This window comes from Hippopotamus amphibius, chromosome 3 (assembly GCF_030028045.1).
Source record: "Hippopotamus amphibius kiboko isolate mHipAmp2 chromosome 3, mHipAmp2.hap2, whole genome shotgun sequence".
Taxonomy (NCBI): Eukaryota; Metazoa; Chordata; class Mammalia; order Artiodactyla; family Hippopotamidae; genus Hippopotamus; species Hippopotamus amphibius.
This window is the reverse complement of record NC_080188.1, coordinates 167,429,513-167,454,149: the sequence shown is the minus strand read 5'-3', so window position 1 is coordinate 167,454,149 and position 24,637 is coordinate 167,429,513. Positions and strand designations below refer to the sequence as shown.

At 42.7% G+C, this 24,637-nt stretch overlaps 1 protein-coding gene across 1 annotated transcript in view; it reads right to left on the bottom strand.

The window, feature by feature from the left end:
- Nucleotides 1–24,637, bottom strand: part of NMNAT2 (nicotinamide nucleotide adenylyltransferase 2) — a 187,127-nt gene that overhangs the window by 122,943 nt on the left and 39,547 nt on the right. Inside the window, exon 4 of the mRNA XM_057725772.1 lies at nucleotides 22,510–22,656. Coding sequence (XP_057581755.1) covers nucleotides 22,510–22,656 — 147 coding nt within the window. The remainder of the gene's footprint in view (nucleotides 1–22,509; nucleotides 22,657–24,637) is intronic.

Here is a 24,637-nt window from a genome sequence, read left to right as displayed (position 1 = left end):
GCATTGAAAGGGAAACACACAGATCTTAAAGACCAGAAGGAATATCCCTTAGTGCTTACGGTGAGAAAAGGTCACATGCCAAGGTCATGTTCCCACCCTGATCCTGTCACCACTCCCTCAGCCCTCAGTTCCCTGAGTATGAGGTGGCTGAGGCTGACAAGGCATCCCACCCCGCCTTTGTTGGCAGATTGCTAATGCCAAGTGTGTAAGAGCTATCACTGCACATGATGACTTCCGGCTGGTACATCATAATTGCCTCACAAATACTTGTTAGCTGCTTGATTCTAATGGTAGTTACACAAATTACACTTAAAACCAAAATTGAAGACTCTTGGCTGCGATCTAAAAGGTACTTATTCAAGGCAGCACTTAGAATTCTGTTTTTTTTTTTTTTTTGGCTGCGTTGGGTCTTCGTTGCTGCGCGGGCTTTCTCTAGTTGTGGTGAGCAGGGACTACTCCTCATTGCGGTGCACGGCTTCTCAGTGCAGGGGCTTCTCTTGTTGGGGAGCACCGGCTCCGGGAGTGTGCGCTTCAACGTCACGTGTGATCTTCCCGGACCAGGGCTCAAACCCATGTCCCTTGCATTGACAGGCAGATTCTTAACCACTGAGCCACCAGGGAAGTCCCAGCACTTAGACTTTTTAAAAAGATAACCCAGGCTAGGAATGCCTGGCCAGATAAACCAAAGTCACTTGGCAGGCAGAAATGTAAAGAATAGCACATTTGTCCAAAACAAAACAAATACAGAATTCCTCTCCCGGGCAAAGATTGACTCCCTAACTAACGATGTGAAGGAGAAATTAAACCATGTGATGCTGCATAAATGTGGAACATTTTGAAGGTCAGCTTGGATCAGGGCATAACATTTTTTCTTTTTACTTTTTATGAAGTCGGTTATTGAAAAGACATGACAGTTCCAATAGCTCCCACAATTGGAATCATTTGAGCAAGGCACAGGTAAGTTTTAATTTCAAAACTTATGCATAAAAATCAATAAAAATCTGACTAAGAAATCTTGAAAGGGGGACAGGGACATCTGATATTTGGCACGTCGATTAGCACTGATGAAGTTCTCTCACCCAAGCGCAAGGCCAGAGCCCTTAGAGAAATACCTCCACCACATCAATTATGTTCTATCCCTATTTCTCTTCTCTCCTCAGCACCTCCTCCCCCACCTGACGACCTTTCTCCCTATCTCACTGAGAAAATAGAAACTCTCAGAAGAGAATTTCCCCATGCTTCCACCACCAGATCTACCCACCCACCTGCACGTGACTCAGTATCCTCCACTTTCTCTCCTACTATGATGGTGAATTTTCAGCGCTCCTTAAACAAAGCCAACTCCTCTGTTTTGTGTTGATCCAACCCTTCTCACCTATTCAAGGACATTCCTCCAAAATCTCTCTCTTCTCTTTTTTGCACTAGCAGTTCTTCATATCTATTGGATGATTCCCATCAGTCTAAAAACATGATGCTATTTCTCCCATCTTAAAAAATAAATAAGCAGGGCTTCCCTGGTAACACAGAGGTTAAGAATCTGCCGCCAATGCAGGGGACACAGGTTCGAGCCCTGGTCCGGGTAGATCTCACATGCCACGGAGCAACAAAGCCCGTGCGCCACAACTACTGAAGCTCGCGCGCCTAGAACTCGTGCTCTGCAACCACCGCAGTAAGAAGCCCACGCACCGCAGTGCAGAGTAGCCCGGATCTCCTCAACTACAGAAAGCCCGCGTGCAGCATTGAAAACCCAATGCAGCCAATAAAATAAAAAATAAGTAAATAAATAAAATTAAAACAAACAAACAAAAACCAGAGACCTTCTCTTGAGCCCTGTCCCCCTCCAGCCACACACTTTTCTCCTGCTCCCTTTTAGAGTAACACTCCTCAAAAGAGCATCTAAACTTGCTCTCTGCAATCACACTCCTTTCTTGCTTATGTTCACTCCCGTTCAGCTGCCGCCTTCACCACTCCAGCAGATCTGCTCTTGCCAAAGTCTTCAATGGCCTTTGCTTTGAGAGACCAGTAGTCAGTCGTCGCGTTCATCTTGGTTGACCTCTCAGCAACACGTGACATGGTTGATCTTGCCCCCTTGAAGCACCAGCTTCACACGGCTTCCCGGATATCACCTTCTCCGGATTTCTTTCTCCCTTACTGGCTGATCTTCCACAGTCAATGGCTGCCTCTTCCCCACCTCACCAGTCCCTGAACACTGCAGTGCCCTGAGCACTCAGTCCTTGACCTCCGCTCTATCGAACTCACTTCCTCAGTATTCTCAGCTAGTCTCATGGCTCTAAATACCAACTATATGCTGACGACTCTCAACGTTTTTGGGGGGTTTTGGTTTTGGTTTTTTTGGCTGCACTGCACGGCATGTGGGATCTTAATTCCCCGACCAGGGATCGAACCTGTGGCCTCTGCAGGGGCAATACGGAGTCTTAACCACTGGACTGCCAGGAAAGTCCCTTATTTTTATTTTTCATTTAATGCCGGCACATGCTTACTCAGTATATCCATTTGAATGTCCAGTCATCCTCCCAGAGGAAACATGCTCAAGACTCAGCTCCTGATAGTCCCCCCTTTTCTTCCCACAGTCACCCTACATCAACAAATGGCAATTCCAGGCTTCCAGTGGCTCAGGCCAAAAACCTTGGTTCATCCTTGATTCCTTTTTTTTTCTCTCACCAAAACAGATCCATTAACAACTCCTATCAGCGCTTCCCGCAAAATATATCTAGAATCCTATCACTTCTTGCTGCCTCTACCCCCCTGGTCCAAACTGCCGTTGTTTCTCCTCTAGATTATATGTACCAACTTTCTGACTGGTTTCCCTGTTTCTAGCCTCAGTCCCAATGGTCTAGTCTCATCACTGCAGTCAGAGTAAGTCACTGGAAGTCACATCATGTAACCCTTTGCTTTAAGACCTTCGAATGTCTCCCCTTCTCCCTTGGAGTAAAAGCCAGTCCTCACAACGTTCTGCGTGGTCTTACACAATCTGGCCATCCATTATCTCTCTAATCTCATCTACCACTCCCCCTCTCTCCCTCTATTCCAAACACACTGGTTTCCTTATTTTTTGGTGGGCATTTGAGGAAAGCGCTCAGTTTAGGGTTTTAACACTTGCTGTTGTGCCTGCCTGGAATGCTTTCCCCCCAGGATCCATATGGCTAAATCCCTCATTTCCTTCTCGTTTTTGCTCAAGTGTCAGCATCTAGTGAGATCTCCCCCGACCGCTCTTTAAAATTGCAAGCCCCAACTTTGGTACTCCCTATTCCTCCATCGTGCTTTTTTCTTATTCCCCCACCCCCCGCCACCCTCCCGTTGTACTCCTTGGCCCTTATAACCCTAACATACTACACAATTATTTGCTTATTGTCGTCCTGGCTCCTCTAGACTGTAAATGCCACTCAGGCAGGGATTTGGGTCTGTTTTCTTCTCTGATATACCTCCAGCAAGTAGACTAGTGCTCACACGTAGCAGGCACTTAAATAAGCATTGTTGGCGGTGGTGCTGGTGAGCAAACTCATAAAGAGCATCTCTGGAAAACAAATAATCTCCAGCTGCTCCAGAAATTAATTCCTCTCAAGTGAAAGATAAATTCATTCTCACGCTAAATATACTTTTGCTGTATCAAGATTATACCACATCAATCACAATAATAATAACAGTTATAACTCTTATATTGTGCTTTCCGGTTTATAGAATTCTTTCTCCCATATAGTTGTATTTTATCCTCAGAACAACCCTGAAATTGAACAGGGCAGAGAGTGTCAGTCCCATTTTACAGATGCGGAAGATAAGCCCCAGAAGAGTTAAATGTGCCCCTCAAGGGTTATCCAGGCAGTGAGTACAAAACTGGGATGAACCCTGGTCCCCTGACTCCAGGATTAGGACTATTGTTGCTATACCACCCAGCTTTTACAGAAACAACTTGTCCTTCTCTGCAGTACTCGGATTGAGTTCTGACGGAATCTGGGACCATCACTATCCTAATTTGCCTCTTGATTAATTCAACAAATATTAATCGAGTACTTCCTATGTTCTAGCATTGTTCTAAACACTGGGCATACAGTACAGGATAATACAGAGAAGGACAAGGTTATGCTCTCGTGGAGTCTGTATTCTTAGAGAATAGATGTCAATAAACAAATAAACACCACCTAAAATATATCACGGGTGGTAGTGCTATGATGAGGAAAGAATAGAAATTGATGGGGAGGAGATGAGCTATTTAGAGATACCCAGTAATAACCTATGAACACGTTACCCACAATTCCTTCCTCGGTCAGTGGGGTGGACAGTGCTTCAAATTGCTGGGTGGAAATACTACAAAATATATTATCATACATTTGAATAACAAAGATGCTCAAGATTCTCTTTCTGGATGCTAGGGGGTGGGGGTGATAATTAAGCTAAATAAAATAGCCTGGTTGACAGTTTGAGAAGATGGCATCAGGACAGACATCTCTAAGGTATAGGAACACAGATTTTATTCAAGACAGAAGAGCTTTCTCACAAATGAAGCTGCCCAGCAATGAAACAGCCTGGAAATGAGCACCCTGTCATGAAAAGTATCCAATAAGAGACTGAATGACCTCTGGAGCCTCTTCCAACTGCAAATCTGATTATTCTCCATTCTGTAGAGCCTCTGTCTACCTGAAGCCACCATTAGTTCCAGTGGGTGATGGGGTGAAGACAGGCACAAAAATCTGGCCCCAAAGCATGGTTCTCTTACCAGCCCTCTCAAAGGATGAGTAGTCACCTGACTTTTCACTCTAAATCCTTCCGGCAGCAGCCAAAGCTGACTCTTCTGCAGGGAGACTAGGGGCACAGACTATCCTAGCTTCACCTTGCAGGACCTACCAAAGACTCACGTCCAAATGAGGTGCTCTGCCTGGCGGGAATGGGCAGGGTGTCTTCACCAGTCACTCTATTCTCACTGATAGTTAAGCCACCAGTGATTACAAAAAGGAGAATCACAAATTGTCCTGGACAGGAGTCCACCTCTTTGTGACTTCTGGATGTTCACTGGCAACGTCCACCTCTGCAGACCCGAGATCCGCACCCGCTCACAATGTCCCTGGATACAATCACCCACCCTCCTCTGCATTTCAGCTATTCCCCAGATCCTACACTAATACTGGCAACTAGACCTCCAGGGTGACAGCGTGCTGGCCCAGGCAAGACATTATGGGACAGACACTGGCAACAACTACTAATATTATCCCCATTTATCCATCACTTACTGTGGGTCAGATAGTTTGCTAAAAACTCTGCATGTGGCAGGATGGACTATAACCTTTATATACGTGGCTGGGACATACTTGGAGAACTACAGCTGGGCAGAGTCTGACTAGTGGTGGTGGCTTTGGCTTGCTGAGTGGGATAGGCCAGCCAAGGAATTTAGGGAGGTGGGGAAGGGGATGGGGGGGGAGCTGGACCAAGGAAGCTAAGGTCAGTGAGGGCAGGGGGAACCAGGACATTTTGTGGGAAGGACATGGGGAGGTGGGGAGCAGTTGCTGGAAGAAGAGATATGAACCTGCTGCCACAAGGGGAAGAACCAAATTTCTTCTCCCTAAAGTTGCGTGGAACATTTTGGAAATTGTTGGTGATTTACACTGCAACCCCTGCTATCTTTTGGTAAAATGTTTAGTAAAATCTATATCACTCAGTACCTAGAGACTGAATCTGTGATTTTTTACAATAATGCACTAGGCCCCAAGGTAATAGCCAGGTGGTCAAAAAAGGTGGTATTACAATATATTCACATTATGTCATTTAATCAGCAGCCCCAAAAGGTAGGTATTATTATGCTTATTTCATAGCGTGTAGGGGGAGGAAGGTTATTGAATAATTCTCTGTAGACATTCTTGCCAACTACAATGTAAAAGAAGGGAGAGAATTTTATATTTACATCTGTGCACTCTGACCCTGTGCCTGTCAGTAAGCAATTGCCCAGGCTCTTTCCGATTTGCTCCCACTCTTCTCCTGTTTCCCTCCAGTGCCTCCTGCGTCTGGGCCAGGTCCTTCGCTTTGCTCCCCACTCTGTCGCCTGGGCTGTCCACAGGTCCCTCCTTGGTGGTCTGCACAGTTCTCTGGCCCATCCACGCTTGGCGGCCTTGGGCAGGAGCCCCAGAAGCAGTGTCAGCCTCTGCCCACAAACCCAGGCCCTGGCCCACATAGTAGATGCAAGTGCTGGAGGAGGCCTAGTCCCCATTTCTGCATCGTCACAGCCTCTAGCACAGTGCAGAGGGTACCTTTTCACACAAATGAGCAAGGCAGTGTCTTGTAGAGGTTAAGACAGTGATCTCCAGAGTCAGAGCATGTGGGTCTACATTTCTGCCCACCATGCACTTGCCATGTGGGTAACTTGACACAAGTTACCCAACTTCTCTGGTCATTAGCTGAATGGGAACGATAACATGGTTGTCATAAGGATCAGATGAGGTTAGGCAAGGAGAGCTCTTAAAACAGTGCCAGGCACAAATTAAGTGCTCGGTAAATGTTAGCGCGTGTTAGTTCATAGTGATTATTTATTGGAGATGAACAGAGTTGGCCACGTCACAGGCCAGAGTGTCTATCAGTGGTTCCATTTCCCACAAAGGCCTTTGGGCAAGTGCCCTCTGGAAGTGGTTCAAGCCTACCTAAAGGGAAAGGGAAAGGGAAAGACAGCTGAGAGATCATCTAATTGTCAAGTCAGGGTTTTCCTTTTCTCTTCCCCATCCCTTTAAAGTTCAAACTTTTCCCCACAGCCCTTGTCATACAACAAAATGAGATTCCTCATTAGCAATGTCAATTCTTATTCCCTTTGCCTTTCCCAGCCTTTTCAAACACAATGTGTTTCTGCATTTCTTTAAACAAACAAAAATTTTTCTCACAATAGACTGAAACAAATCAATTTGCATCTAAAAGAAATGTGTCTGTGTAAATTACCTGGGCTGCACTGAGTGAGCAACGGCAGCAAGTGCCCAGGAGCGAAGCCAGAAAAACTACATTAAATGGCCATGAAGGGCAGCCCCACTCAGGACACCGCCTTTACCAGGTCCCCATCGTTCCTTCTCTATCCGCTGTTGGAGCGCAATACAACCACAAATGAAACCACGAGGAACCAATCTTAACGAAACAAATGCATCTGGGAAGAGCAAATTCCACATGGAGAAGTCATTCAAGCCTCTGGCACGAATATTCGGAGCCATAAAGTTTACTGGGCAAGCTGGGATAAGGGGCTTAAACATCCCCTGAGGGCTTCAGCAGGGAGATCTTTATTCACTACATTTCAATGCAAATGATCACACAACTGCATGACAATACACTTTGAAAAGCTGATTTAAAACAGCACAAGGGAAGGATTAAGGGACCAATAAGAAGGATTTCGTTTTAATTTTCTACAGAGGTTAAAGGCAGGCCAGATAGAAGCCCAGAATTCACATGCTATGGCAGGAGCCAACCGTGTCCCCAGACAGAATTTAATTATTTTCCTCTTCTTACAAAGAAATGGAAGAAAAAAAAATCACTTTTTCTTTTTTGGTGGGGGGGGGGGGTTCCGGGGGGAAGCGGCGCTCATCGAAGACATCTATAGCTGCCAAGCAGGACTCCTGATCAGTAAGAGGTGATCCCACCAAACTCAGCAAGCAAAAGCCCAGAAACTTGACACACAGCCTGCGCAATACTCAGGGTGATTGCCTCTGCTTAGAGATACTGGGAACTGTTCCCAGAGCCGTATTCTGATTTACGAGAAACCCTGGTTGTTCAGAGTCCCCAGGTTGGGAACCACTGATGTGGGAAGGAGCATCTAACACAGACATTCATGGCTTTGAATGACAAGGAATAAATAGCGGAATGTTGCATGTCATGGAAGAATGGCCCACTGAGTCCAGTGGGGGTTCCCCTCTGGAGGGGAGCGTTGGAGACCCCACATGATATGAGAAAGATGGGAAAGGCCGTAAAACCCTTGCAGTAAAGGCAATGTCGATGCTTGTGTCACCTACTGTTACCTGGAGTGAAGGTATTACTATATCTACTCAAAGATGGAAATAAGGCATTGTCCCCCTATCAGTCCTGTCTGCAACTCAAACTGTCAAACAAACAAACATGAAATGGAGAGGAGAAATATCCAGTCTGTAAATGGAGGTCGTGTAGACTGAGAAGCAAATATGTACTAGCTGAAAGGATCTAACTTTGAAACAACAGGCTGTCTTGGATTTGCTTCAAAAGAATATAGGGCGGGTAGAGGTAGGAGTATCAGTGAATCAAGACCGGCAATGAATTGATAATTACTGAAGTTGGGTGACAAGTACGTTGGGGTTCATTACACAATTCTGTTTACTTCTGCATATTTGGAAATTTCCATAAGGAAAATGACTTTTTTGTTATTTGTTTTTTTAAAGATTACATCTGCCCAATTTAAATGTGACACTGCCCACCTCTGTTGGGACAAAGTCACCATTGCAGGGAATGAGAGCATTTTTCCACTCTCATGGGAGCCCCAGGAATAGGCAGTGCCAATAGCACAATCGTGAGGGGAGGAGGTAGACAAGATAGGAAGACAGTTCAGAGTTCAATCCCAAAACCAGGACTTCTAAATATGGACAAGAGTTGATTTGGAGCTCTCAACAGAACCCATTAAAAAAAAAAAAAAAAGCCTCTGCAATGAAATATTAAGAAACTTGATAATTCAACAATTTAGAGACTTCTAGAGTCAGCCCTGTCCTGGAACCTGAAAAGTTTCTTTCTTATTCTGAAGGCAGCATGTTATGCCCAGTGTGTGGTTGACATCTCCTACAACCAAGCATGTGCACTGACCTGCAAAGCTCCCAAAGATACCCATCTTGGAGGTATACTAACCTGTTTTGTTTTGTTTTACCAGTCAGATATTTAAATAAATTGGACTGTTTGGTAGCTTAGTCCACCAAATTGATTGATTATTCAGAATGCCAGGACATTTTGGCATGCAGCTAGCCATAGCTTGCCTTCCTTGATTCAATTAGAGAGACACGGTGCCACAAATAAGGGGAACATCCAATAAGCTACATTCAGTAATAGGTAAGAGAGCACACATCATGCCACATCAGAATGCTGCAGCAAGAAGTGGACATAACATTTAAAGAGGGATATAGACAATGAAGATGTGTCTGAAGAAGAGGAGTCAGGATGTTATGAAGACTTAGAAACAGTAATAGATGTCCAGCTGAAGGAACTGGTTAGCCTAAGGAGAAGGCTGGTGTGGAGGGCTGAGAAGCTGTCTTCAGCTATTTGAATGTATCACAAGCAGAGGAAGACAGATTAGATCTGTTCCATGGATCTCAAGGAAAAGAACTAGGGCCAACATATGGAAGTCTCAGGAAGGTCAATGTCAGCCCAATAAAAGAAATAATCTTGAAAAAAGTAAAACTGTGCCAAGTGCTATTTGGCTGCTTTGGAAAATAGTGCACTCCCTGGCTCTGGAAGATCTCAAGCCAGAGTGTGGACAAACACTTGCAAAGATGTCTTAAGATTTCAGGACTGAGTGAGGATCTGCACGATTTTTTAAATCTCCTCCAAATAGAGATTCTGTGGTTTCTGAAAGGAAAGCTTACAATTAACAAACCAAGTGTTTTTGTCCGTTTTGTTTGTATGAAGTAAATAATACACAATGCTTCCCTGTGCCAGGTGCCATGAACACATAACCTTTTTCAAACCGTGAATAAATAAAAGTGAAACTTAACTCCTCTGTCATCCCCAAACCTACTTTTGCCTCACTGAGAAACCATTGCTGATGTGCCAGGCATCTGACTGAAGCATCCAGTGGGTAGTTTCAGGATTCACCTTCGTCCTCGACCCCACATTTTCCACTCCGGCAAATTACGAACATCATAGCTCCCAAACATGACTGGCAGGATCCGCTGTGGAAGTCTGGAAAGGCTATACTCTGGGATAGGGTTCCCCTCTTATAGCACATGAGCCTTCCTGTCTTGAGGCAACAATCCACGTCAGTTTTGCAGTCCCTAAATGTTTGCTCTTTATCCTGTTTTCTGACTCTGTCATACTTGAGTGTCTGTTCTCCTGTGTTTCCTGGTTTCCAAATTCTTGTCTCATCACCTCTTTTGCCCAACGTTTGAGATTCTGAATATTCCTAACAGTTCAATCATTTATTCACTTGCTCAATATTTATAGTTCCTTCCATGTGCCTAGAGCACTGTGCTAGGCACTTTAGGAGACACAAAAAGCCCTATGATGTGGGCAAGGGCCTAAATCTGATAGAGAATGTTAAACATGGGCTGAAATAGCTACAACCCACAGCACAAGGTGCTAAGTGCTATAACAGAGGTACAAGCCAAGTGCTGTCAGAGTTTGGTGGGAGGTGAGATCCTGCAGAAAACCGAGATGTGACTGCAAGAGCAGCCTGGAAAAGCCTGATGCCATTGATGTGCTGGTTTTCTAAAATCCTCAGATATAAAGTATACAAAATATTAGATTGAAAGAAGGAGGTAGCTGTGAATCAGGTAAAAGATGTTCTGGGAAAGTACATCAAATGTTCAGCAGCAGATAAACGTCCAACATTAGCCAGAGGGGCTGATCAATGTCCAGTGTAAACCAAACACGAGAAAACCATCCCCACTGTGCACACAGTCATTTTCTCAGTCAGCCAGAGAAATTACAATTATGAAATTGAAACTACATTTGCTGCTTAAATGAGTCTTTTTAGAGATTTCGTTTACACTGAAAATTGTTCATTAAAGAGTTCCTCTGGGCAATGGACTTCAACTGCACTTTATATTTTTAGAACCCCTTAAATTTGCTCCCCATTCCAACACCTAGAGGTAGGTTATACCAGGGATAGGCAAACTTTTTCTGTAAACGGCCAGAGAGTAGTAAATATTTTGTTTTGCAGTCCAAACAGTTTCTGTCACAACTACTTAACTCTACTGTTGTAATTTGAAAACAGCCACAGACAATATTCATATAGAGGAGAGTATATTTATGGGTACTCATATTTTAATTTCAGAAAATTTTCATGTGTTACAAGATATTCTTCTTCTTTTATTTTTTTCCGCCATTTAAAAATATAAAAGCCATTCTTCACTTGCACGCCACATTTGGCTGGTAGGCTGTAGTTTGCTGATCCCTGGGTTATATCAATCACCCTATTTACAGATGATAAAAAAACAAAGGTTAAAGGAGACTAAGTATATCCTCAAATCAATAGCAATTCAGTTTCTTAAGTTCCATATATAATGGAACTAATGAGAGAAATAATGAAGCAATAAGAAAAACTGAGACATTTACCCACTCTTTATTAACGTGATTCACAGTGGGAAAATCATGTATTATCTATCAAGTTTGATTCCCTGGGGCATAACAAGTAAATAATTTTTAAACTGTGCTTAGCAAGATTGGTTCATGGTAAATGAGGCAGTTATGGCTTAAATTTATATGTACAATACTTTACTGTCTTTCTTAATTTTAATTTATAATGGGTGACAGTCTCTAAGTTAAAAACTGTTTTGCCTTATTTTAAAGATCTTGTAGATCCTGTGATGAACCACACACTGCTAAATATTTATCAGCATATAAATATCTCCAAAGAGATACGAATAGTTATTGATGTAGTTTAATCTCAGTGCTCCATCGTATGAGGATTCCGCCTCTCTGTGGGTACCAAGATGAAAGGCTGGAAAAGTGTTGAAGAATAAAGCATCGGGGAACCCAACCCTTCACTGGAATGTCACTTATTTGAGGCTTTAAAATAATATAATAAATTGCAAAGTCACGGACACCCATAGCTTTATAGCAAGAGCAGATATACAGTATTCTTGTTCACGACCTCCTGAAAGGATTAGAGCAGAAAACAAGCGTCAAAGAAAAGGATCTCCAATGGTCCTCACAAAATCATGGAAGATCACACTAGGGTGAACTGAGTTCACCAAATCTGAAAATACTCTAACAGCAATGAGGGGCCACCTTGTTAGGGGAACTACTGACCGAAGCCTCCTGCCCTGGCCAGGCATAATGGTAACCACTTGCGTGAGTTATAGTACAACAGAAGGTCCTGGTAAGGAATGCGGAACTAACAAGCTACCACCAACCAGAAGAACTGGGGAAACGTTAAAAGGAGAGAGGAGACGCCAGTCCATATGTCCTACCAACCTCCCAGAATCCTTCTCTCTGGAATCCAGCCTGGCTGAGTGATGTGCTTGCCACCAGGAAGGACCCTGAGTCAGAATGACTGGCCAGAGACAACCAGAAACTAACCCCATCACCATAAAACCTGAGACTGTGAGCCACCACGTGGCAGAGCAGTTCTCCTGGGTTCCCTTACCCTCCTGCTCTCCACCCAGGTGCCCTTCCCCAATAAAGTCTCTGGCTTTGTCAGCACGTGTGTCTCCTCCAACAATCCATTTCTGAGTGTCAGACAAAAGCCCACTCTCAGGCCCTGGAAGGTAACAATCCCACTAAAGTACAGAAGGGCTACACTTAGAACCGAGGTGAGAACAACTTCCTTTCAGGGAGGTGGTTGGTGGTTTGTTTGATTGTTTATTTGCTTAGGAGGGTTGTCCAGCAGTATAATTTCCCACTTATTTATTCCTTCAGTAGGATGGGCAAATGGTTCCATTTCAGAAAATAATAAATAAATAAATAAATAAATAAATAAATAAATAAATAAATAAATAAAATTTTTAACTCATGGGGAAAAAAGCCCTCCATATTTAGAAGAATGATACAGAAATAATAACTTTAAAATGTTTAGATAAAATCATGGTGTCAGAGCCCTAATAGAGGGAACATTGACATTTGGCATGCAGGTCCCACATCCGGAATGCACCTCTCTGCCCACCACTAAAAGGGCTGGGTAAAGTCTAAACTCTTTGGCACTGCCTACCCCCACCCCTGCCCAAACTTGTTTTCTGGCCCTCTCATCTCCTGCCCCTTGCTGTCCCCACCAGCACTCCAGTCATCTAGCAAGCTCCCTGGAGATCCCTTATTGTGCCATGATGTTTGGGGCCTTTATACACACCCAGCTCTTACCCAGAATGCCATCTTCCATCATGTCTACTGGGCAGCTCCTACCTTCAAGCTCACGCTCACCTGTCCTGATGGCCCTCCCACCATGTCTAGAGTGGACACTTTTTCCTCTATGTTCGCATTTTACATCATTCTCCCCCTTTTGTTAAAATTAAAAAAAAAAAATTTTATTTTTGGCTGCATTGGGTCTTTGTTGCTATGTGCAGGCTTTCTTTAGTTGGGGCAAGCGGAGGCCACTCTTCATTGTGGTATGAGGGCTTCTCATTGGGTGGCTTCTCTTGTTGTGGAGCATGGGCTCTAGATATGTGGGCTTCAGTAGTTGTAGTATGGAGGCTCAGTAGTTGTGGCTTGTGGGCTCTAGAGCACAGGCTCAGTAGTTGTGGCACACAGGCTTAGTTGCCCCATGGCATGTGGGATCTTCCCGGACCAGGGCTCGAATCTGTGTCCCCTGCATTGTCAGGCAGATTCTTAACCTCTGCGCCACCAGGGAAGCCCTCTCCCCTCTTTATAGCACTGTGACTTGAACTGCTATGTGTAGTTTATTTCCTCTACAGAAGATGATCTCCCTGAGGCATAAGAAGAAATGCCTTTAATTTTCATATCCCTGAGGCCTAGCATGGTGCCTGAGGCACATTCACAACTCAATAAACATTTGTTGAATGAATCAACACCCACTGAGTCCTCTTAAGACTCTACCCTTCCTGCCATAGAAAGAATCTAGATTTAAGATCAGGATGGTAGGTAATTCTAACATTTCATTCATTCACTCATTCAACAGACATTTATTGAGCATTTACTATGTGCTAGGCACTCTTCTAGGAGCCTGAGATACATTAGTGAGAAGAGTAAATGAAGATCCCTGCCCTTGAAGAGCTCACCTTCTCGTTGGGGAGGCAGACATTAAACAATAAATGTAATAGATAAATAACATGCTTTGTTAAAAGAGAATAAGAAGTAAGGGGAAAAGATATAAGTGGAGCATGATAAAGGGGACTGGGAGCTGCGATTTTAAATTATGTGATCGGGGGAGTAGGACCTGCCAAGCAGACAGTGAGAAGGTTGCATTTGGACAAAGACTTGGAGAGTAGAATTAGACATGGGGATATATGGGGGAAGGGCATTCCAGGCAGCGAGAACATTCAGTGCAGATTCTAAGGCCAAAACAAGAAGGTCAGTGAAGCTGGCTAAGAGTGAGGTTGGCAAGAGGTGTGTTGAGGTAGGAGGAGGAAGGGGAAAGGTGGCAGATCATGGAGGCCTTGCAGGTCATTAAGATGACTTTGATCGTGAATGAAATAGGGAACCACTGGAGGATTTTGAGCAAAGAAGCAACATGATCTGACTTACATCTGACTTACATTTTAAAAGGATCACTCAGCTATTTTGTTAAGAATTCAGTATTGGGCCGAGGGTAGAAGCAGAGAGATCAGTTAAGAGGCTATTGCAATAATGTGAATGAAACGTAACAGTGGCTTACATCAGGGCTGCAGATGGGAAAAAGTGATTGCTCCTAGTTTTATTTTGAAGATAGAGAGATCCAAAAACATTTGCTGCCATAGATGGGATGTACAAAGATGGAAGGATCAAGCATTAGTCCAAGGTTTCTGACCTAAGCAATTGGAACAAGAGGAGAACTATAAGCATTTTGTCTTATCTAGGGGCTATACTTCACTCACCCTCCCTACTGCCTGGGAAATATTAAATGAGGTCAATAGGTAGCAGCATAGTGACCCATGTGGAGGCAACATGATGCAGGAGAAAGAGCAGAAAAAGAAATTTGGAAAAAGAAAGAGTAGAAACTGAAAGAGCAGAAAAAGAAATTTAGCTGCTGCCACTTCCTGGGGTTAGCTTTTGAGTCTTGCTCCTTTTCTACCCCCTCCTCTTACTCCCTCATCCCCCAAATTACGAGAATTTTCCTGGTTGGCTCACTTGTTCAGAACTAAAGAGAATTATGCCATAGATTTAGTGGAAAACAGTTTAATGGTAGTAGAGTTTAAGGAAGCTCAAATAAGGTTAACTCCATTATTAAATTGATCATGGGGAAGGTGATGATGCTGATAAGAGTTTATAACATTTGCCTCTGCTGCAGAGTTCATAAAGCGTAGAGATACTGTACAAAAGGAGGTGGGAGCCAATGCCAGGAGGATGGCCTTAGTCATGCCATATAAGCCACGGAACATCTTTTTTAGGCTAAAATACTTGTGAGGCTATCTGCCAAACTGTATTTTTTAAAAAAGCAAATGGGTTCCATGTACTTGAATGCTTATAATTGGAAAGCCTCTGGCAATGGAAAACTTCGTTCTTTGTAAACTGATGCTGCATTTACATATATTGAGATATGGAACATATCCATAAATAAAGTTGTGTAGTTCTCTATAAAATGCATTCCCCTATTCCAGTTCTTAGTTCATTAGATCAGATCCTTAAGAATTATTTTAAATGCCTTTGTTTAACCAAAATTTTGTGTATTGAGCATTGTTTTCTTTTGTTTTTTAAACTGGTGTTAAAAAAATATTTAATGCATTCCTCTGTGCCCTTAGGATCTTTCTTAAGAAATTCAGGATGACTTGAAAGCTCTTTAAAAATGAATGAGAACTCTACTAGAAAGTGTGTATTTCATAGTATCATTAAATATTGATTAAGCAACCACTACATATACAATACTGCACTGGTGGCTGAAAGGACAACGATATTACAAAATTTAGGTTTGAATCTTTTAAAAGAAACACTTTCAAAGCCTACTTTCACAGCTATTGCCTACTAATAGAAAAGTAACAGAAAATATAGATTATCCATCTAGTTTCGCATTTTCCTCTCATGTCTGAGGATCTCTCTGAAACAGAGAGCCAGACTTGAGGGTTGGCAGGTTATGTTTTTAGTTTAGTTTGCCTCTGCACTTTAGACTGTTCATTTGACTTGGTCTAAAATTGGAAATCTGTGTAGAAGTGTTTCTCTTGAGACTCATAACATTTTAAAAGATGTTCCTACTAAGCAGTAATCCCAACTATTTCTTAAAAGTCATATGAACCTCTTAATTCTCATAGTTCTAAGCATAAAGGGTTGGATATATAGGATAAGATCAAGGAAAACAAAAAGAGAAGAGAAACTGAAAATTAATATTTCTTCATTTCAAACTTCTTAGCACATCAGCCTTCTTGGTTATATCCTATTCCTTGGTTTGGGATGAATTCTAGATGGGAGACTTGCGTATCATAATCAGCATAATTGTGTCCACATGGGGTTCAGTCAATTAATTCAGCAGGAGAAAGTAAATCACACTACCCATTCGTGTGGACAAAAATATCTAAATTTTCTTCTTCAGCCATTATTCTTATGTCATGAGCAGACACAGCTCTTGCCAGTGAAACTACCATGAGTGATCCATGAGTTTCCATTAGGGGACCTTCAACTTATCAGTCAATTAGAATTCCCAAGCATCCACTTAAATATATTATTACAGCCATCATCACAGTGATGGGCAAGTTCTAGAATGGTTTTTTGAACTGCATCAACTATTTCCAATTTCACAGCCTCAACGTTATAAAAAAGTCAATTTTAGGACCTTGATTTTCTCCCATCTCACACTTTTTTTTTTCCCTTTTTTTTCATTCTATTTATTTATTTATTGGCTGTGTTGGGTCTTCATTGCTGCACATGGGCTTTCTCTAGGTACTGCGAGTGGGGGTTACTCTTCATTGTGGTGCACGGGCTCCTCATTGTGGTGGCCTCTCTTGTTGTGAAGCACGGGCTCTAGGTGTGTAGGCTTCAGTAGTTGTAGCATGTGGGCTCAACAGTTGTGGCTCACGGGCTCTAGAATACAGGCTCAATAGTTGTGATGCACGGGCTTAGTTGCTCCGCGGCATGTGGGATCTTCCTAGGGCAAGGATTGAACCAGTGTCCCCTGCATTGTCAGGCAAATTCTTAATCACTGCGCCACCTAGGAAGTCCCCATCTCACACTTTATAAAAAAAGCTGGCAAACTCTTTACCTTTTTATTTCTATTATGTTAATGAATTTCAATATATTTCTTGCATGAAGAATTTTGAATAATCCAAATAAAACTTACTGGGAGCTTTCATTAGAAGTTTCAGATGTCCCAGGCTACAAAGAGACTTTGAACTTAGGTATTTCCTTCTTTTGCATTAGTACTTGGTTAGAATACATATTTCCAAAATTTTATAGTAAGAAATATGAAGCTTCACTTTCCCCACCAAACCCAAACCTGCTTCTCTTTCAATGTTCTCTATTCATCCACTTTGCATGGAAACCTGCCAGTTACCCTGAACTACTGTGCCATTACCCACCAACAAATCACCAAATAAGGATCTCTTTTACCTCCTAAATATTTTCAAATACATTCACTCTCCATCCCAAATGCCACTAACCTGAGCAAGGTGACAGTCTTCTCTGACTTGAACTCTGTATTGCTGAAATAGATGCCCAGCTGGTCACTATATCTCTATCCTTGCCCTTCACCAGTTTATACTCAAAATTCAATTAAATCATAATTTTAATAATATGATTGTGACATCCCTTTCCTTAAAAAAACATGCAGTATTTTGTCATTGTCACGTCATTGGGATAAAATCTAAATTCTTTAATATGATTTAAGCCTTCATAATTGATCAGATTTCCACCTAGCTTTCTAGTCTTATCTCTTACTCCCCTACTCCTTGAGTCATCCTGAACTTTCTTTTGTTCTAATATGTCATGGCTCTCTGTCTCATCACCTCAGCCCTTTTGCATGGTTAATTCCTCCACCTGGAACAAGATTTTATATAATCATTTATTTTTTATTTATTCAGCAACTATTATGAAGCAAAGACTTGCTATTTGCAATTATTATTATATTATACTATCATGGAGAGCCTACTCCATGCTAGATACTAGGAAGTAAATCAATGATTAAACCAGGCATGGTTTCGATCTTAACAAAGCTCATTGCCTAGCATGGAAAATAGTCATGAAATTAGAGTTACGGCATGGAAAGCATAAGGTGATGCGGGGTCAAATGTCAGGTTAACCATACTTAATTTAGGAGTCAGTGGAGGTTCCCTGAGGAAGCAGTCTTGAAGCTAAAATCTGCAAGATGAGTAGGAGCTGGTTGTGATAACAGAAGAATGGAGAAGGAGGAGGAGGTGGGGGGAGTGGTGGGAGAAATGTTCCAGTGACATAGTTAAATGGAAAATATATGAGTACTAAGAAAAGAAATAGCTTTTCCTTGTTATAAACATAAGATATTGGGAACAGGTATCTTTATTGAATATATTTTGTTGGTGGCCTGAGTTGCAAAGGAAAACAATTTATGAAGTTCTCACTACCCTTTGTTGATAACTATGTTCAGTGGCTGCTCCTTTCATAAATGCTGTTGCAATTAAAGGAATAAAAAAGATTGGGAGTGCCATGTATACATTAATAATTAGAAAACATATGACTAATAAGAAAAAAATCAAATTGTACACTTTAAATATATGCAGTTTATTGTATGTCAATTATATCTCAATAAAACTCTTTTTAAAATAAAAAAAAAAAAAGCATCTTTGAAGAGAGACAGAGTCTGGATATCAAGAAACTGGTTCTATTCTGACTTTTGCTTATGACCGTGACTAAATGACTTACACTTGTACCCCTGCTTTGTTGTTTGTAAAAGGGTGATGATAAAATTATCCAGTTTAACTTACAGGGTAGAATCAAATAAGATAGTGGTGCAAAAGTATAAGTACCACACTGCTTAGAGAGCTTTTATAAATATGCATTTCAAGCATACTAAACAGTTTCTCAATTTTAGACTATTCTCTACACATTGGTAGAAACTCAAATTCATTTTTCGTATGATTTCTAGTTGTAGCAATAGGGGCTGCAATTCTAATTCCACAACAAGTAGAAAGCCATCTTCATTACCTTTTAAGAGAAACAGAATTGGCTTCTATTTCTTTTCAAGAAACGCAATTGTTCAAAGCAAAAATATTTTGCAGGAGAAAAACTGGAAAATCCAGTTATTTTGCAATCATCAAAAACAGGAGACATTTTTGCTGTGATCAAGTCCCTCAATGCCTCTATTTTTTATGGAGAAGTTGATCTGATCAGTCCTTTCTTACCCTCCTGTTTAAACTTATCTGATCTCCCAGTGGCATATTTATTGACAAATATGGCAATACAAATGTAAAGAAAGTTATACTGAAATATAATCTCTACATGCTTAATAACTATGAACTTACATGTTAAAAAAAAAAAGACCTTCTAGTCTCATGTTATCTTTGTATGTAATAGGGCAGACATGATATAAAACACCATTGGTTTATGAGTCTACTTTGCCAAAAACTTTTATTCATCCCTGAAAACATTTTAGTTACAGTTGAGTATATAGGTGTCAAATAACTCTATTACAAATATTGTATGTTTCTCATATGTTTCCACAGTCACAAATAGGAATAATATCAACTTCGCTTTCAGAATAAAATGACAAACTCATTCTAAAATATTTTACAAATACTGAGAACTGTACAAGTACTACTTTACAGAGATGAAGAGTGAGTTTTTAGTTCTGAATGCCACTTTTTTTGGTTTGTTTTTAGTCTCTTTTTACTTTGGTAAGCAACTGGATTTCAAAATACAGGAGCTGTATTAAAGCTATCTAATTTCAAAGTCCTGTTTGGGTCTTTAAAATTTTTTTCTATTACAAAATTCAGGCATCTTTTAAAAGTTTGATAATTTTTATTGCATTAATTATTTCTATATTGTTGGGGAGAAAATTTTAAAAGCCATTTAAGAGGAGAAAATAGTTCATGGATGACTGGTTTCTTTGGAGATGGGAAAGAGCTCTTAAGGAAATGCATATTTAGGAATCTCATTTAGTTGATGGCCAATTTAATTTTAATCTCTGTTAGTATATGTTTGAAGGAAATAGAGTTCATGGGATTATTCACTCAGAAGCTTAGTGGCACTTCTTTCTGCTTTTGGTACAGTGCAAGAGGAATCAGAAATGTGAGGTTCAAATCTCAATTTTGCCACCCACTCTCCATGTCGCTTAAGCCACTTAAGAAAGCCACTTAGCCTCTGAACATCAGTTTGTCATTTGTAAAATGGAGATAATGATGTCTTTCTTACAAGCTTCTTATTAGGAATAAGTGACCTACACAATGAAAATGCTTTGTAAATCAGAAGCTACTCTACAAAAATAAATTACAAAACTTATCACTAGCTCAAAGATTCCCATAAGGGATTACTCAAAAAAATAGTTTAATATGTATTTGTGTTCTTGTTTCCTTTTCAGAATATATGTGCTAAATCCTTCGTTAGGTTATAGCCTCAGTGAGCACACCATATCCTCTTTCCATGCTGCTCTCTGGATTACACATGAACATTCAGAAGGCTTTGTTGACAGTCTCGCCTCTTCCTCAGTTCCAATATCAAGCAAAAGTCACTGCTATCAAAAAGTCTCCTTTCACCTATTCTACATCTAAACCTCCCTGCTGTAATCCATACCTATTTCCATATATTCTCTCTCCTAAATTTATGGAGAATTGGCAGGTCAGCATCAACTTAACAAAAGCCTTTATCACTGTTACTAAACTCTCTTTAGCTGCAAGACAAAATCTTTGGTTCTCAATCTAAATCTACCTCTCTTGCAGTCCAAAACACGTGGAATTAAGTACATCCTTAGCCCCAGGAAGAAAGGAGGAGTACATGCTAGCCCAGTAAAGATTCCTAGAGCCAAGGAGTTCCAGAGGAAAGTCCCTCCCTGTCTGGGCAAATGAGAGGATAAAGCCCAGCAACATAAAATGGCTAGAAGAAATACAGACAGAGAAGAAGATAAGGACAGGGGTGAAGACACCAGAATCAAAAGAAAGCGAGAGTGTTCCCAGGGCACTGATATTCCCTTAGAAGTCTGATGAGATGCCCTGGTCTACCCTGATGCTTGAACAAAGACTTTATTTAATAGGTAAGTTGGCACCAGCTCCTGATACAACACTTTTAAAAGCAAAGGCATGGTAAGGAAGGGATGGCTACCTCAGTCGCCCTCCTTGGATCCTATAAATGTGCCTATCTGATCTGCACTCTGCTCAAAGTATATTCTTTTCATGAGATGTCTAATAAAAGTGCCCAGTTCAACTCACCTTTTAGGTTTATTCTAAGCCACCTCACCCAGTCTTTACCGATATGATGTGGCTTTCATTAAACAGCCCTAGGAGGGCCCACACAATCCTCAGGCTCGGGGTAAACACGTGTGCCCGCAGCCAGCTCCGGCGCGCCCTGCGTTTCAGCACCGCTGTCTCTGGACAGCGCCTCGCTGGCCGGCCGGGTCCAGGCCTCCCACCCTTCACTCATCCATGCCCAGCCCATTTGCTCTCCTCTTCTCGTTTCCCTCAGTGCCAGAAAAAAAGCATCCTGACTTCTAACTTCTCCTCAATTCCTGCTTCTAAAGTGACCTCCGCGTCCCTCCCTCAGGGTCTAAATGCGCACGACCCCGCGCATTTGGGTCCTCCTGGAGCAGCAGCGAAGCCCCGTCATTTACCCATCGGTGGCCCGAGATCTCCGACAGGCAACGATCAGCTTTCCCTTGCCACTTCTGAATCCCAGACAAGCAGCCAGGAGCCGCCGCTCACTCCGTCTCTCTCTTCGCCCCAAAGCCTCCTTGAAAAAAACGCGCGATGATGCGCCCTCCCCCAGCCCCAACACACACACACACACACACACACACACACACACACACACACACACTCGCACGCCGCAAGCCTTGTGGGTGCCATCGCCCTGGGCAGAGCCTCAGCCAACGTGGGCCCCATCCTTCCACACCGGCTCTCAAAGGGCCGCCCGCAGCAACCGCCCCGCCCCTTCCCCTTCCTAGGCGGCGGGTCCCTGCAGCCAAGCCCAGGCCCCCGTCCCCTGCCCCCCACTTCCACATTCACTAAGCCATCCACCTCGCGCGGGCAATACACGGTCCACAATCCTCAAACATTTGCCCCGGGCCGCCCCGAACCATCAGCAAACCATAAACGAATCTCCTTGAAGCCCAGCCCTGTTCCTGATGTGTTGTGCGTGAGTGTGTTTGTGTCTCTGAAGCATATACATCATTAACTCTTTCGAGCTTTCAGCCCAACCTAAACAAACAGCACGTTATCTCCAACCCCTCCTCCCTTCTCGGCGCCCCAACCTCTGCCTTCATCCCGATCCTCACCCGCCAAGTAGCGAAACCACCGCACCACCGCACCCCAGTTCTCAAACCTCGACCTCCCACCAACCCGAACCAACACTCCCCTCCGGCCCCTCCCCTCCCCCACCCCTTGGCCCCCGGCGAGTGGGGTCTGGCCCGAGCGAGTGACGCCTCAGAAGCGCAGTCTGCGTCCCCTCCTGGGAGCCCAGATCACAGGGGCTGACCTCCCACCAGCTGGATCAGCCAGCGCACCTCTCCGGATGGGTACTCGCCTTAACCGTCAGACGCCCTGGAAAACACAGGTGCCGGGGAAAGGAGAGAGGCGGAAGCAGTCTCCGGGGGTGGGCGGGAGGACTCACCGAACATCTGAATGTGCCCTTTGGTGATGGGATTGAAGCTGCCGCAGGCGAGCAAGATAACGTGGGTCTTGGTGGTCTCGGTCATGGTGTGGGTGGGTCCCTCGCGCTGGTCCAGGGGTCGCCTCTCCTTTTTGTGTCTCGATATGTCTGCAGAGGGAGAAAGGAAGGCGAGGCTCCGGCGGTGGATGCTGTGGACTCCAAGGAGCCGCTCCAGACGCAAACCGCGTCACTCCCCGCCTCCCCTTAACGCTTGCAGCTCCGGCAAGATCCGAGGCTGCTTTTGTATTGCTAAGCTCCGTCCTCTTTTCTTTTTAGTTTCTTTCACGTCTCTCGCCCTGGTCTCCCTCTCCTGCCTTTCTCTCATCCCCACCCCACCCCATCACGCTCTCTTCCTTAGTGTTTATCTACAAGTCAAGATGTGGTACCCGAGCCCAGAACCCTGACAGGGAACCATTAGCATGGTGTGAGCTCTTTCTCTTACCTCCTCCTGAATTAGTTTTCCTCCCTCAATCTAACATTTTTTTTGTCCACACCTACTTTCTCTAACATTTCTAACTCCAAAAGCATTCAATTTTAAGAACTGTTGTCTTTCTCTCCTCAAAATTTTAAGTGAGGAAATGACAATTGGTCATTTCAGGTGTATTCATTTCTGTCTTTCCCCCTTCATCTCATGGTTTTGAACGACTGAGCTGAGTCCAGAGCTTGACCTAGTGGTTCCCAAGAAATAGGGGAAAGTGAATCCTTCCCCTGGCATACTGCTCCTTTTGTGGGTTGAAGCAATGAGAACATGGATGTGGCGGAGTTACTAAAGCTGTGTTAGAAAATTATTCTGATCTTACATAAGCTATCAAAATTGAGACAAAGATTTACCCATTCAACAAGTGTTTCTTGAGTGCCCATTATGTGTTAGGCTCTGTTATAAACACTGCTGATAAAGCAAAGTCCCTGTCTTCATCAAGTTTACATTCTACTGAAAGGAGATAGGCAACAAACAGAGAAGGAAAACATTAGACAGCAATTGTTCAGTGTACAATAAGTGGATGCAATTCAGTCTCTGATAGAACAAAGGGTGAATGGAGGAGAAGGGACCACTTGAAATGAAGAAGTTAGGGAAGGCCTCTCTGGGGGGGTGAAATTTAAACTGAGATCTAAACGACAAGGAGTTGCTAGTACAAACATTCTGGGACAGGGAAGGGCTCATTGTGCTCCTAGAAGTGAAAGCAGGCCAGTGTGCCTGGAGTGCTTGAATAATGCGAAAAATAAGGGAGGAGATCGGACTGGTGATCAGCACCAAATCAAGTAGGGCTTGTAGGCTAGGGTAGGGTTTGGGTGTTTTTCTAAGAGGAATAACTTAGAGAGGAATTACAAAAGGAAACCACTGAAGCTTTTAGGCAGGGAAGTAAGTAATTTACATTTTTATAAGACCACTCAAGCTGCTAGGTGGAAAAGGGGAAGGCAAGGAAAGCATTTAGGAAATCCTGTTGGTAGTCTAAGCAGGTGGAGTTGTCCTTGGACTAGGCTTTATAGAGGTGAAGCTGATGAGAAGCAAATGGTCTCAGGATAAGTTTTGTAGATAAAGTTTACAGTTTTTGCAAATGGATTGGATGTGAAGGATGAGGGAAAGAGAAATCTAGGAAAATGTCTAGAAATTTGGTTTAGATAAATGAGTGGACTGAGAGTGAGAAAGATGGGGGAAGGAAGTTTCAGGGATGACCAAGTGTTCTATTCTGATACAATAAATAAACCTAATAATTCAAGACTTTTTAAAAAAAACTTGAGATATAATTGACATATACCATTGTATTAGTTTTAGGTACACATAATAATTCTGAACTTAGAGATCCACAAGTACAAATATTTACCTTTTTTGGGCTTCAAGATTCTTAGATAAATTTATACCTACTTTAGTGGGTTGGTCATTGTTTCTTATTTAAGAGCATGTAGTTGGTGTACAGTAAATATTTGTTAAATTTTGCTGAAGAGCAAATCAATTCTAATATGTGCAAAATTTCCAGTTTAAAGACAAGTCCTAAGAATTGATGTATATTTGTAATTTGATGTATCTTCCCTGACAGGGGATGCAGATTAGTGGGGTAGAAGAGCAGGAGATATTGAGGAGAGCCTGACT